The sequence below is a fragment of the Lepisosteus oculatus genome, chromosome 13 (assembly GCF_040954835.1).
Source record: "Lepisosteus oculatus isolate fLepOcu1 chromosome 13, fLepOcu1.hap2, whole genome shotgun sequence".
NCBI classification, from domain to species: Eukaryota; Metazoa; Chordata; class Actinopteri; order Semionotiformes; family Lepisosteidae; genus Lepisosteus; species Lepisosteus oculatus.
The window spans coordinates 12,412,794-12,427,079 of NC_090708.1; the positions used below are offsets into that span (position 1 = coordinate 12,412,794).

A 14,286-nucleotide genomic window follows, 5' to 3' on the forward strand; every position below is an offset into this window, starting at 1 on the left:
AAATATGAGCAGCACTGTTAAAAGAAAAAATACACTGAAACAGGTACTATTGAACGGTTAAAAAGGCCCTCATAAGTGCTTTCTGTATCTGGAAACGTTATCTTTACCTCGACTTCCAAAGTCTCACCAACCCCGCCCTTTTATAAACATTTCCACATACAATGTATCTATTTTGAAGTCAATTTGCTAGTTTAACATAAGTGCACATTTCTGCCAGTAATAATACTTTAGAGCGAAGTACTTCTTCAATAGTAATTATGAGATGGGGGCGGAGCTGTAAAACCTCTGTTGTTTCATTTCACTCCGCCTCCGAAGCCAAACTGAATGATTTTCCTTAGAAGGAAACTTCAGTTTGAAAGTTGCTGCAGAAAGAAAGTTCAGAGCTGACAACCTGATTCAGCTTGCTAACAAGTACCAGCGAAAAATACAACAGCTCTACGGGGACTGAAAGGGGAGCGAACGAGCTCAGAATCTGCGCGTTTGCAGACCAGCGGCTGAAGAGGCTGAAGAATTAAACCCCGGGATCACGTTATGAAGTAGATTAATGACGTTCATGACAGCAATGACTAAAGCCAATCTAATCGAATAGAATGGGTTTCTAAATGTACTGTATATGACGGGGAGTTTGCATTTTAGCTTTTGCCTTTCTCTTTATTCAGCTGTTGCGCAGTGATTTGTGCTTTATCTTAAGAAGGGGGATCGTACAAAACGAAAAAGGGGGAATCGCATTCAGCATCAGTTGATACTGTTTGGAGTTTTCTAGAGCGAACCTCACAGCTGGAGCCTGCAGGAGTATTTCAAAGAAAGGTAAGTGCCTTTGAGTAGAAACTTCGCGCAACGTGAATTCAGGTAATTCGTGCGAAAGACTGGCAATTTGTTATATTGGCAGAAACAGTTCAATCGCCAATATAGAATCGTTTTTTGTTAATTGGGTCACGGGCCTTTGTGGTTCAGGATTATGTATTTGAGTGTGTTTTTTCTGTAGCTACTTCGGTGTTTACTCGTGAAAGAACTTATCCACCAGCCCAATAGTAACTCAATAAAAACAGATTTTGCTCTGTAACATTTTGGTCTTGACACGTCTAGATCATGTCCCCTTTCACCTATACACCTTGCAAACACGCCACCGGAGAAGTGTTTGAATGAGGTTTGTAGGTATGTGCAAGGAGTAGAGCATTTTTTGTTAAAGGTTTCTAAACCTGAATTATATAATCCATGTTCGAAAGATAAAGGGAGCAGTATTTCACACGATTATTATAGGAATATATAAACGGTCTATCGCGAGTAGTAGTAATAATAATCATATTCATCACAGCATAAACTGTTCTCACCACCAGCAGCACGTATAATTAATGTTACTGTTTTTTTTATCACACGATATATACACAGTACCACTTTTAAAAGTGGGACAACAGCTGTAAGCAATGCAATTGGCATTCTGACAGAATGTGTTAGTTTTCCAACACCACAACCTGACCAATGTTTGAGAAGGCAAACGAAAACCACATCTTTCTTATGATTTACTGAAGAAATGTGTGGTGAGATGTATATTTTGTATCCGTGTCTTCATGTTATGGTATCTAATCGCTTTTTAATTAAGTCAAGAAGTGGTATATTTTAATATAAAGCAAATTAGTGGTCCCAAAATCTCATTTGCAGATTACTTGTTAAGTGAATGCTGAACCTGTAACAACAAAAACAGTTTTGTTGAATAATTTCTGAGGTTATCAGGGAAAACTGTATTCAGGACATTTATTCTAGAACTGCTAATTACTACAAAAGCCAAAGTGCTTATGGCACTCTCTGTGAAGTGGGTGTGTGAACTTGGGCATTTCTTCTTTTTTTTCCCTCCTCCACTTTCAGCAGAGGAATCTCCCCGTTTTGAGTAAGACACCCTCCTCGGATCAGAGGATTCCTCAAGGAAAAGAAAAAAGAGAAACAGCTTTACGGAGAACTCTTAACTCTTAAGTGACGGGGGAACTCTGAAGTGGCTCCTGGAGAACAGCCCTGGGTGGTGTTGCTGGGTCTCTGGAGGGGATGGAGGTGCTGCGCAGGTCTTCGGTGTTTGCTGCTGAAGTAATGGAGGTGTTTGACCGCTCCCCCACGGACAAGGAGCTGGTCTCCCAGGCCAAGGCGCTCTGCAGGGAATACATCCACTCCCGGCTGAACCGAGCGGGACTAGGCTGGTCCAAACCAGAGCATGCGGCCCACGGGGAGGTGTCCTCCGTCCTGCTGTGGCTCGGTAAGCAGGGGGGTCCCTGAAGCCTGCTTGTGGCACCTCGGTCAGACTCGTTCAGTTCGCTCCAAGTCGTCTGTTCGTGACCTCGTCACACACGCTGAGGGTAACAGTTTGGAGCTGTCAGATTGTATGAGGCTAGCCGGAACGCAGTCTGAATCTTTCAGTTGCTGTGTCCGTTATGGGTAACTTTTTTTTTTTCTAAATGAAGCGTTGTTCCAGCACGTATTGCAGCCACTCGGAGGTTGTAGCTTTGCTGCTGCCTTTTAAGCAAAGTGCCCTTTCCATGAGCTTCTAGTTGTCATTTTCGCAATCGTTGCACAAATGACTTCAGCAAATAATTTGTGCGGATTTGAATGGTCACTCTTGACACACAGCCTCTGTGAGAGATGTCTCTGTAGTGGTGAAAAGAAAATGGTTTGGGTTGCTCCTGCAAACAAATAGCTTTTGAAGTCAATGAATGCTTGGTTGCACCTCTCTCTGGCATGTTGCCTTACATGAAGGAAAATAAATATTTTCTTTTCAAAGATTCAATTTGCTAGAAGCCACAATTGCACCAGATGTTGGATGCCCTCATTTTGGCACACACTCCTTAATGAATCTTTAACTGCACCTGTACAAATTTGCTTTTTGAATCCAGGATACGAGAATTTTGCCTCTTACCTCTTGCGTATCAGTACCTCACCCTTGTCTCTTATCTGAGTGCTTGTATTTGCTGTCTGTGCGTCAGCTTCTGCAGATATAGCACTGGTGTTTTATGGCAAGCTCCACATACTGTATGCCATGATTTGGCAAGGAACTGTCCAGACTTGTGTGTTGGCGTTCCCTCGCTTAGCAGCTGTCAGCACCCTTCCTCAAGAGCCCACACTGTAGCAGCCAGCACTGGGGCCCATTGTGAGATCTGTGCTTGTGCAAGCACTGCTTACTGAATTCTTTCCATGCTTGGTTTTATGCTTAAAACTTTGAAGTGCAGCCACACCTGATGTAGAACGTGCAGCAGAATTGTCTGTTACTGCTGGGGGGAGCAGATGATAAAACAGAGCGGCAGAGGCAAAGAGAACTGTGAACGTGAGCCTGAGCCTCTGCCTCTTCCACAGAATGATGCCGTGCAGCAGCTTGCTAGTGACTGCAGCGTTAGTGATTTCAGGAAACAGCACCCCAGCAAGGTGAAATGAAATGCGCCTTTTATGGACAGAATTTGACTTTAAGCCTCCGGCTTTGAGGGATGACAGCCTGGCTGTGTGGACAAGCTAAGTGGATTCCCACTATGAAACAAGCCTAAGAGTGACTCCATTGGAAGTGGGAGTGGAGTTCATGGAAGAATGCTTGAGCAAAGAATGATGGGATGGAAAGCCTGTTATGCCATCTGTAGGCCCTCGTTATTGGCAGGAGTAGGGGTATTGTCTTTCTTTCAAATTTCCCCAGTAAGACTCCATTAGATTATTTGTTTCGTTGAATTAACTCATCATTTTCTTTCAAACTCAAGAGTCTTTTGTTCTGAAATGATTTAATTGCAATATGGAAGGATTGGTTTCAAATCCTCAGAGTAACTGGATGAAGTTCAGTAGCCAATGAGGTGGTTGGACAGTTTAAAATTGAGGTACAGATGATGAACATCTAAGCAATTGCAAAGAGATGCAACCTCCGGTTCGTCGTGACTTAGCAGCAGATGTCACAGTGGATGCACGTATGGAAATTACCGTTCAGAGTTCAAGATCCAGATCCAAAGGAGAAATCTTAAAAAAATCAAATTAACTGATAACCAGGGAAGGATAATAAAAGAGACAAAATACAAAATGAAATGTGTACATTTGACAAGCTTTATCAGCACAGAGAGGGTTGTCCCATAAAAAGGAATGGAAAAGATTTTAACAGCATAGCCCTTATGTTTTTGGATTGTCAGAAAAATGTCAAACAGTTTTAAAACTTCAGGTAGATTTCAGGTCTTTAAATCTTAGATTTATGGTCTCAAGATGTCTTTAAATTTGGTAAAGTACAGCATATCTTAGCTGCGTTCGAGAGTATGCTCTACAAAAGTGGACAAGATGGGCATCTCTGACATCAAAGATGTTTATGCAATGTGAAATCAATCTTTATCGCGCATCATAAGTGGTCATTTATTATAACTCTAACTATGCTAGATCTTCACAGCAGCATCTTGTTCTATGTGCTATCTCAAAACGAACTAAAACCTGTGCTTCACCTCACTTGTCTGTTGTTTGAATTTCATAGCACTGTGTGCCTGTCTTCTAAAAATGTGCTTAACTTTACCATCCGTGCCTGTATCGCCTTTTCTGTGGGATTCACCAGCTGTAAATATGCTTTTTCTTGCTTTTTTTTTAAATACCAAAACTACCAGCAAATTGCTTTGCTGTAACATGTTTTTTGCTGGTGGACAGTGATAGGGTCTGACTGGGCTTTTAAATACACAAGCACTGCAGGATGTGCATTGTTTCATTCATCTAATTACCTCTCTTCTGGTCCATAACAGGCGATGAGCTGGAATACCTGCGACCCAACATTTACCGGAATGTGGCGAGACAACTCAGCATCACTGTGGCCTCGGAGAACATTGTGTCAGATGCCTTCCTGGCCGTAGCTGCAGAGATCTTCAGCACTGGTAAGAGACAGCAGCAGGTAGCTGAGAGTTTGGAGCAGCATAGAGTTGGTGGTTGGTTTGAATTTGTAAGCTGAATCTGGCGCTCATGACACTCTCTTTAAGTCATGCATGTCATTGCTTATTGTGTAACTGCAGTGAGAACTGGTAGTCAGACCGTGGCTTAGTTGCACCATCTAGCTGTGGGCAGGTCACTCCACATCCCCTGCTGGTTTAGGAGAATTTGCATTGCAGTTATGACAAATTTCTCCTTTACTGAAACCGAGCACTTGAATGTAAGCTGATAAAAAGTGTATGCAAGTGAACAATATTCTGTGATTAAAAAAAAAGGTATTGGGAGACAAGGATAGGTAAAATGCGACAAATATTTAATCTTGGTTTAGGCAAACTAAAATAAAACGTGGATAAAAGGTGGATGCTGCACATTGGTGGTGGTGGAGGGGAGTTCCCATTACCTGTAAAGCGCTTTGAGTGGAGTGTCCAGAAAAGCGCTATATAAGTGTAAGCAATTAATTAATTAATAATTATAAAATACTTGTTTTCTTTTCTTCTCTGAACTAAATCGGAAACAGTGCCCAGATTTCCTACATCGCAGTGTGAATAGGCCAGAAGGGAAAAGAAGTAAGAAACAGCTCTGTTTTGGCAGATGAACTGAACTGTGGTAGCATTGTTGAAAAGCAACATTCTGTTTGTTCCATGGGATTGCTTACCCGTCTAGATTATACAGGAACTCATCTGTAAGACTGGTTTGAAGAGATGTCCCTTTTATCACCATGTTTGGGCGGTTGTTTGCAGGCCAGTAACGCTTCCCGAACTACATGATCTGCGCTTCCCTTCAGAAACCAGACCATGCCTCGGATGATATGGGGATGTGGTTTGAACATAAAGCATTCCAGTTCTTCCTTTGGAAGCAGATAAAGGACAAGTTATGAAACGCAGTCAGTCCTGCCCTACGGGCCGGATTATTATGTGGATGGTAGAAGCGGGTGTCTGGAGTAAAGTTGGCGCGGCCCTGCTGTGTCATGAGATCAGATCATTAGTCCTGAGTCAGTTTGCTAGGGATGTGGCTGAAGAGGTATAAAAATGTACCAGAGAGAGAGAGCATTATCTTTCTTGCACTCTTTATAACTTTTTAAGAGCTGCAAGAAAACTCTACCACACACATTGGGTTAACCATCTGCTAATCTTCAAAATCTGTTGAGAAACTTGCACCACGGTGTGAAACATCCACTGGGGCCTACACTGCGTCAGCCAGGCCTGTTCCTCAAGCAAGCACGCGCTGGCCTTCACAAGCAGAGGGCCTGACGGTCTGGAGAAGCTAACCTGCTGTGTGACTCGGGCCCCTGCAGAACCCCTTGCTCTGTGCAGGAAAGGAAGCCGTGGGAGGCCAGGGGTTTCTTGTCTAGCAGTGTTTACTTCTGGGCTTCCTGCCAGTCCTATACTGGGAGCTTTCAGCTGCATGTCCTCTGCTCTGCATCTCACTCTTCCTCTCTTTCTTTTGCCTACTCCATCTCTGGGATCTAGTCCCAGTGCTCCTCTGAGGTTAGATCATGCGGTCTCTTTGGGAGGTCAAGATTGTGAAACTCATTCTATGTTTGGAGGGTATTGCCCTGGAGGAAGTCAGTGAGGAAATGACTAGGGGTTGCTCAGTTGCAAATGTGGGTTGTTCTTTAGACTCACTGAACTGTATAAAAGTAGCTCTGTGCCACTGCCTTTTGTTGTATCTCATTAATTGCAAGACGGATACTGCTAGGTGCTGTCTGGCATACAGAGTATCTCCTTCAGTAACCTCCTATACAAAACTTAGGGGTGCTCTCTCTCTCTCAGTTTTACACCATCACAGTGTGCTCTTAGTTACAGAGTGTGACATAGATCTAAACCTGGAGTCTCTAGATTACAGGATTTGCATTATACTCTGTGCAGAGGTTGAACATTAGAGATCTCAGATCACGGTCGTCTGAAGATGTTGTTTACGTCTATTACTCATGAAGTTCAAAGGATGAAGTTCTCTCAGAATGGAATAGGGATTGTGTGACTAAACAATATCCAGTTTATTTCACAATACGTAAAAAGAACTTCAGAATCCATTGCCTTCTGTGTTTGGAGGATCCAGAGTATTTGAGAATCTAATTAAGGAATCAAAGTGGGATATTTTAAACCAGGATGCAAAGCTGTTATGGGTTTGCCAAAGATAGATCTATTTTATTCTCCAAATATGGAGTACTAATCCAGTGTTAGGGTTAGGAAATGCCTTCAGAGGCTGTGTCTATGGTAACTGGACTGTGTTTTATTTTGGGAGCCTGCCGGTTTTTTTTCAGAATTACTGTTATCACATTCCTCCAGGGAACAGCAGTTGACCTGCAGTTGAGTGAAATGGGGATGTCTGTAGAGTGCCTTACTGCGCCGCAACTTAAAAGAACTAAATACCTCCTTTGCCTTGAGTGCCTTCTTTAAGAGTATTAAAATACTATTAGGCTCTCAAAAAATTCTCTGAATACTTTTTAGAAATTGCCAAGAAAGCAGCAGCAAAGTTCTAACAGATGGAATGTTATCAAATGACCTCATGCAATTGCTTCAAGAGTTTATCATACTGCTTCTCAATTGTTTTATTGGGCTGCATGACATTTTAGAAAGCTGGTTACTCAACCGAGTTGTCTCCACTTTATGGATGTAAAGAGACAAACTGTTCCAAAGGGACTCTCTGTTGACCTAGTTTGAACACACTGTGGTAAGGTTTAAGAAGAGGCCTAGGCATTCATTTAAAACCGGAGGCCTGAATTTCCCCAGCCAAGCCTGCAACTGACTTGGCTCCTTTCATGAGCTGTTTACACAAGATAGCTCCCTTTTATGCTGTTTTTTCTTGGGACTGCTCTGTTTGCTTTCTGTTTTATCTAGTGGTAAAACCTAATAGATGCCTGCTGTTATCAGTTGAAATATGACTTGGACATAAAAGGAGTATAAACCAAAGTCAAACAGTCCAATTAATGGGTATAATGAATAACCATAATAAAAAAACTATATTAATGTATTTTTCACATGGTACTTTTTAAGATATACTTGAAGATGTACCTGATATTGAACGTTAACATATTGTACAAATCTCTGTCCGTTCATGGTGACAGATTCAGTAAAGGTATCTTTAAACCCACTATATTTATGACGTTGGTCTTTGTCACAGTGTCCCCATTGAGGTCTTTGTGACCTTAATGGCTTATTCTTTGTGAAATTCAAGTTCTTTTGCCTTGAATGTTGGGGTCTTAGATTATTTCAGTTGTGGTTTCACTATGACATTGCTGTTCTGTTACCCACGATGCATTGTGCTGTAAATGTAAAGACTTCAACTTGCTCTGTTGCATATTGGGATTGTTGCCGCTAGTAAAGGGGAAGTGCAGTCCCGATTTCTCAGACCAGTTATTAAGTCTAGATAACCAAATAAATTAATTGACAATATTGCAAAACGTTACAAATTCCTAATTAAGCACAAATTTGTGAACTATGTGAAAGTACTGGATAGTCACCATGCTCTCGAAAACCCCTGCTCTCGCCACAGGTGAGAGCGAGAGTTCACACCAATTGTGACATGAAGTGGCTCTTCCTGCTCACTAGTCACTGTAATGACTAATATAATGTGTAAGCAAATGAGTAAAGGTTGTGCAGCAGACATTTCACCGCTGAAATGTTCTAATGTGATGTTCAATGCCGAGTTAACAAGTAAGTGTAATTTGTTGGCAAAAACATCTTGAAAACAAGAACAATATTTCTATTGGATTAAAAGGGATGTATTTACAGCCCTGTTTGTTTACTGTTTAATAAAGCTGCTTCACATCACCGGATGTTTTGTTGCCTCATTTTGAGTAGCAGAATATGATGCTGTGCATTCCTGGAAATGATCTATTTTGTGATGTAATTTGGAGGTTTTACATGTTACTGTGTGCGCTTTCCTTTATCGATGCCGATTCGTTCTAACACTCGAAATATATAAAAATAGTGCTGCAGTTCCCCTTTAAGCCCTCCCAGTGGATTTGGTTTGCTGAAGCAGTCTTACCTTAGCCTCCTGGGATTGCACCACCAGCAGCAATCGATGTAGCCCTGTGTAACCCCACTACCGCCCTGCCATTGTAACACCTGGCTCGCTTTTCCCAAGTGCAACAGCTAAAAAGGTGATTTACAATACAGCCCTGGGGCTCAAGAAGCATTTTGCTGTGCTGCTTATAAAATTGTATGTCCATATCCTGTAGTTGTGCCTTCTTTCTTACCCATAGTACAGTTGTTTTTTCTGCCCACTGTTCATGTTCAAGTCAGTTCTTGAGCATGGTGTTGTGTGATGCCGTTAGATGTTTTTTCTGTTTTATTTTGGCTGAACCTTTACAGGGAAACCAGACTTCCCTTGGCCTAGTGAAATGGTAAAAAGAGGTGTCTGTGTGTCCCCTTTTACTGCAGGTATAACGTGGGGGAAGGTGGTATCTCTGTACGCAGTGGCTGGAGGTCTGGCGGTGGACTGCGTGCGTCATGGACACCCAGCCATGGTCGATACCATTGTGGACTGCCTGGGCGAGTTTGTGCGCAAGAGCCTGGTCGAATGGCTGAGGAGAAGGGGTGGATGGGTAAGAATTCCATTTTCCTGTATTTCTACATACTGGATCGCAGGAGCTTGCGAACCTAGTTAATCAAAGCAGGATTTTAATAATAACCAGACTAAGAAACTAAAATTTAGTAGTAAAGCTTTGATTTTTTTTAGTATAACGAGCATAGCAATGAATGTGTCAAAAGCACATATGATTCAAAATGCCAGTGCTTCTCCAGAAACGTCCGTGATTTTTAGTAAGATTTCCTTGTTTGAAGTCCCCGTTCACTAATGTTAAAAACAGTAACTAAACAGCCCCACTTTTATTATCTAGATCTACAGAGCGTTTTTTTCACATAGATTCAGTGAATTGTGAAGGGACCTTTTGTTATTGCAGTTTGAGCCCTGCATGGTTGCAGTGGTTTAGACAATAACAAGGGTCAGAAAATAACATTTTTTTGTGCAAGGTGTACATTTGGTCAAGTATCTTATTCAGGTCAGATGCAGATGGAACTGTTTTTTGAAAGATTTAGACTGTATAGATAGTCATTGGTTTCATACTATTAAAGTATCTTCCCCTTTTTGAATTGCAGTCTTATCATCATCAGTGATCCTTCATTAATAGCCTCTATTTTATTTCATAATGTACCCCGTAGGTTTGCACTCCAAACTGAGCCAGAATTAAAGGCTGGGCTTCACTTTATCTCAAGCTCTTTTCATTTAAGAATGAAAGTTATTTTCCGAGAACACATTTTTGCATTTGTGGTGCCAGTCGCAATAGGATGATCACTTTTTATAATTATATAAAAAGACAATTATATTGATTAAAGCCAAATGAGAATGCTAATTCACTATTTAATATTTTAGTTGTACAGTATGTTTTAAATAAGGAGATGGTATGTCTTGTCCAAACAAGATACAATACAGCTGTATGGTTTGGAATGTCCTCATCAGAAAGCTCAGAAATGTTTTAGTTGGCTGTCAGTGTCTGTCTTAAATTGGCTCAGTTTTAAGTAGAAACCTGATCCTCAGTTAACCTGTAAGTTTGATGCAGTTGATTGATATTCCATATTGCTTAACTGGCTTTTTCCCTGATGTAAATAAATCACTGTACCCAAATACAATCACATTGTATAGTCAGGGGATTGAACGAGTGCCTGTTCCTTAAACTAAATTATTCTTGTGAATTATTGCATGTCTAGATTTGTATACAATTTATTGCAAATTATCTCCACCCCATTTCTGGTTTTGTCACAAATCATATTATCATCACAGCAGCAGGTCTTTCAAAGCACTTACATCAAGCAATGCAAGGCAAGTGCTCATCTTTCCATGCAGAATGGACATCAGCTCATCCGTCAAACTAGAGGGTGCTGGATTGGTACTGCACAGTGTTATGTGGCTATACAGTAACCCTTGGTGATTTTACCTACTCTGACATCCTGAAGCATAAAAGCCAGTATATCTGCGGAGCACCTGAAACCCTTCACTCTGTTTTCAGATGATACTGCCTCCTTTTTTTAAAATAGACTAACATTTCTGTGCAGTACTTTAAAAACAACAAATGAATTGGGGGAAAAAAATAAAGTCCAAAGAAACTCAAGAAAACATGATATTCATCAAATCAGTGGAAGGCTTTTAAGAAAGCCAGTGAGTGGTGATTATAAACTGTGGTTAGCTGGATGCTCTCCAGGCTCAGCTCAGAGCTTTTCTGAAAGTCCTTAACTTTGAAGAGACATTAACAAAGAACTCGGAACAGCGGGGGAGAATTGGTTCACTTGCTCCTAGAAATGTATAATAAAATTAGATTAAAGATTTAATGGTCTTAACAGTTTTTTTCAGAATTTCACAATGGTTGCATTCCTAATTCATGTACACTATAACAGTATCCTTAAATAAAAAATGACATTACATCAAGGTTTAAAAGTACCCACATCCCTTTTTTCTGCAAAGTTTTGTCAGACAGTATTTGCACAGATTGAAGGATGCTATTTACTCATCTAATGAAGCTGTTCTGCTGTAAATGAACAAGACACTTAGCAATTACTTACAAAGCTGACAAGAACATAATGAAATGTCTAAAGTAGTTCTACCAGAGAATTAAATTTGAAAAAAATTTTGCACTGTAATCATGATTGTATAACTGCTTTAATATTTCAAAGAGCTCATATTTTCTGTTTATAGACATTAATATTTGATTCGCAGGTGCCATAAGTAAAATGGATCAGAATATACAGAGATCCTGATTGAGATTATTGTTAGTCAGATTCATTTTTCAGGGATGAAGAAATGCTTTGTAGGCAAGGTTGAATACACAGTGAAAATACATGGTATAACTTCTTCCCTGACATTCGCTCAGTAACTTTTTACAGCATGGTATGTGTTGAAATATGTGTAAAGACACTGTAGTGTCATTCATTTATGGGGTAAAGACTGGTGGCGCACAGTTGGCAAATAATCACTACTGGAAGCAGTGGGATTTCCACTTGCAGCAACAGCTAGCCTGCCATGCTTGCGTGTTCAGTCATGCTGTATTCTGGGTATCCTCAGTCTTCAAATACTAATGAGCCTTTACATCAGCATTTTTTAATGTATATATTCACCCATCATCTTCTCTTCTTCCTCCTTGTTGAAGTCTGTAGATTTAATAGCGAGATGTGTCTGCCGTTATGAATGACCTCCTCTCTCCTTTCCTAGGCTGACGTCACAAAGTGTGTAGTGAACACTGACCCCCGTCTCCGGTCTCACTGGCTAATCTCTGCTGCCTGTACCTGTGGTCACTTCGTCAAAACAGTGGTCTTCTACCTTCTGCGAGAGCGCTGAAGCCTCCGTGGAGAGAAACCACTCAGCCCTCCGCACCCAAACTGTGGGAAAAAAAAACATCCTTTGGGATGAGTTCAAACAGAAGCAACTTGCATCATTACATTGTACTCTGCCTCAAAACAGGATCTCAAGTTGCCATCGCAAGAATGCTTCAGAGGAACTAACAATTGTCTCGTTAGTGTGCACAACAGCCAGACCACAGGAGGATGCCTCTCAAGAAGGTGCCTGGGTGTAAAGTTGGGTTGGAAACATGTTAGTTCTGGTTACAGTTACGGTTTGAGGGGATTGACTGTAAAGATTTTAGTCTTGACAGTAAGAAGTGACCTGGTATCTTTAAAGTTATGGTCATCTAAATGTAGCCTTTAATTTATTTATTTCATAAACTAGTAACAAATATTGAGTAGCAAAGACTTTTTTTTAAACCCTAAATTTAAATAATTTTAGATCCCTTTGTCCTGGAGCTCCTCTGAGCATATTTTTCTAACTTAGAGCGTTGACTTTATCATGACTGCTCAGTGCAGAAAACAAAACTTTAAAAAGATACCTCAATTTGTAACATTCAGTAACTTTTTATTTCATAAACCCTGGAGTAAATGCATTGGTACAGATCATATATTTTTCTGACCTGAGCTACACAAAACTGAATAAATGAAATGCATTAAGGTCTTCAGAGCTGAAGCCTCCCTCAGTTTTTTCTTAAGGGAAATTAAGACGAGCCATTTCCTCAGCTCTGGATGTTAATTCTGTTTAGATTTAATATTTTTACATGAATTCACTCCACCATAAAAATTGATACTGTGATTATTTAATTGCCATGTTTTCTTCAGAATTTCATTCAGCAAACATTTCATTTCTATGGACAGCTACTGTACAATTAACAATTTAGTTTATTTGTGATAGTTATAGCTTGAGGCATCCCAGATTTATGGGGTAGACCTTTCTTTTCCCAGTGGAGCATTTTGAATTATTTTCTTCTCATAATGAATGAGAAGAAAAGAAGTTCCATATGTAAAAACATCCCAACACCTGTCTCAGAGCAGATCCCAGTTGGAAAATGTGTTTTAGACAGTTTGAGAGCATGTACAGTATGTGCAGCCTGGATTTTAAGGATAAAATGATCAAACTTCTATTGCAACTTTCATTGAACAGTTGCTAAGACTAATCAGGAGTCAGATTGGAATGGACTCCTTTATGTGGCTCTGAATAGATACAATACTTTTGATGCAAAACGGACTGAAGAGGTCTTAAAGAGCATGAACGATACATCTCACCAGCACCTGACAAAGCTACTCGATATCAAGGCTCTTCCTTCAGCCTGGACATCAGAGACCTGAACTTCAGACCTACTGTATGCAGACCATTGCAATGGCAGACAAACGTTAAGTTATTTTTTTAATGTGTAATTTTGACTATTTTGTGATTTGTAATTTATGTATTATGTGACACCTAAATATCTACTGTTGTACTTGGTCTTTGCAGAAGCCTTCAATAAAACATATTCATTGCTTGGATGGTGTTGGCCTTGTGGTGTTGAATGATTTGTGGCAACCTTCACATTGCCTCCACACAAACAGCCTGAAATTGAATCATAAGTTATTTTATTACTGACCACCCAGAGCCTATCCCAGAAACCGATTGACCTACCAGTAGGTCTTAAGACTGTGGGAGTAAACTGGAGCATCTGGAAAAACCACAAACACAGGGAGAATATACAGACTTCACACAGATAGCACCCAGGGCTGAGCCCAGTGCTGGGAGGCAATAATGCTGATCTCTGTACCGCCCGTAAAAGATATGTTAGAAATTTATTAGAGAAACTTGTTAAACTTGCTTGGGGTGATGGGGCTTTTATGCCACATAGTGGTGAAGGCAGCAAATAACACTTGTAAAAAAAAACATCAAACACTATCCAGAATATATATAAATATTGTAATGCCTTTTAAAAATATTTCCTCCTCAGGTGCTCTTAAAAGGAGACATAGAACAGTAGAGCTGAAGCACAGCCAAGTTTGGGAGATTCTTTTATCTGCATGAAATAAAAACATT

General features: G+C 40.5%; 1 protein-coding gene across 2 annotated transcripts; it reads left to right on the forward strand.

Moving 5' to 3' along the window:
• Window positions 1-249: 249 nt before the first annotated feature.
• boka (BCL2 family apoptosis regulator BOK a) lies at window positions 250-13,756 on the forward strand. 2 transcript variants are annotated; one of them, XM_015361304.2, is made up of 5 exons: window positions 250-807; window positions 1,864-2,242; window positions 4,728-4,856; window positions 9,294-9,457; window positions 12,115-13,756. In XM_015361304.2, the coding sequence occupies exons 2-5, from the start codon at window positions 2,038-2,040 to the stop codon at window positions 12,238-12,240; spliced, it is 624 nt and encodes a 207-aa protein (XP_015216790.1). In that variant the 5' UTR covers window positions 250-807; window positions 1,864-2,037; the 3' UTR covers window positions 12,241-13,756. The 2 variants fall into 2 exon arrangements, with proteins under 2 accessions (XP_015216790.1, XP_006637736.1); XM_006637673.3 differs by having other exon boundaries at window positions 1,867-2,242.
• Window positions 13,757-14,286: the final 530 nt, after the last annotated feature.

Coding starts and splice junctions, on each gene's coding strand:
- boka (XM_015361304.2), top strand. CDS start 2,038: ATGGAGGTGCTGCGCAGGTCTTCGGTGTTTGCTGCTGAAGTAATGGAG. Junction 2,243..4,727: donor CTCCGTCCTGCTGTGGCTCG/GTAAGCAGGGGG, acceptor GGTCCATAACAG/GCGATGAGCTGGAATACCTG. Junction 4,857..9,293: donor TGCAGAGATCTTCAGCACTG/GTAAGAGACAGC, acceptor CTTTTACTGCAG/GTATAACGTGGGGGAAGGTG.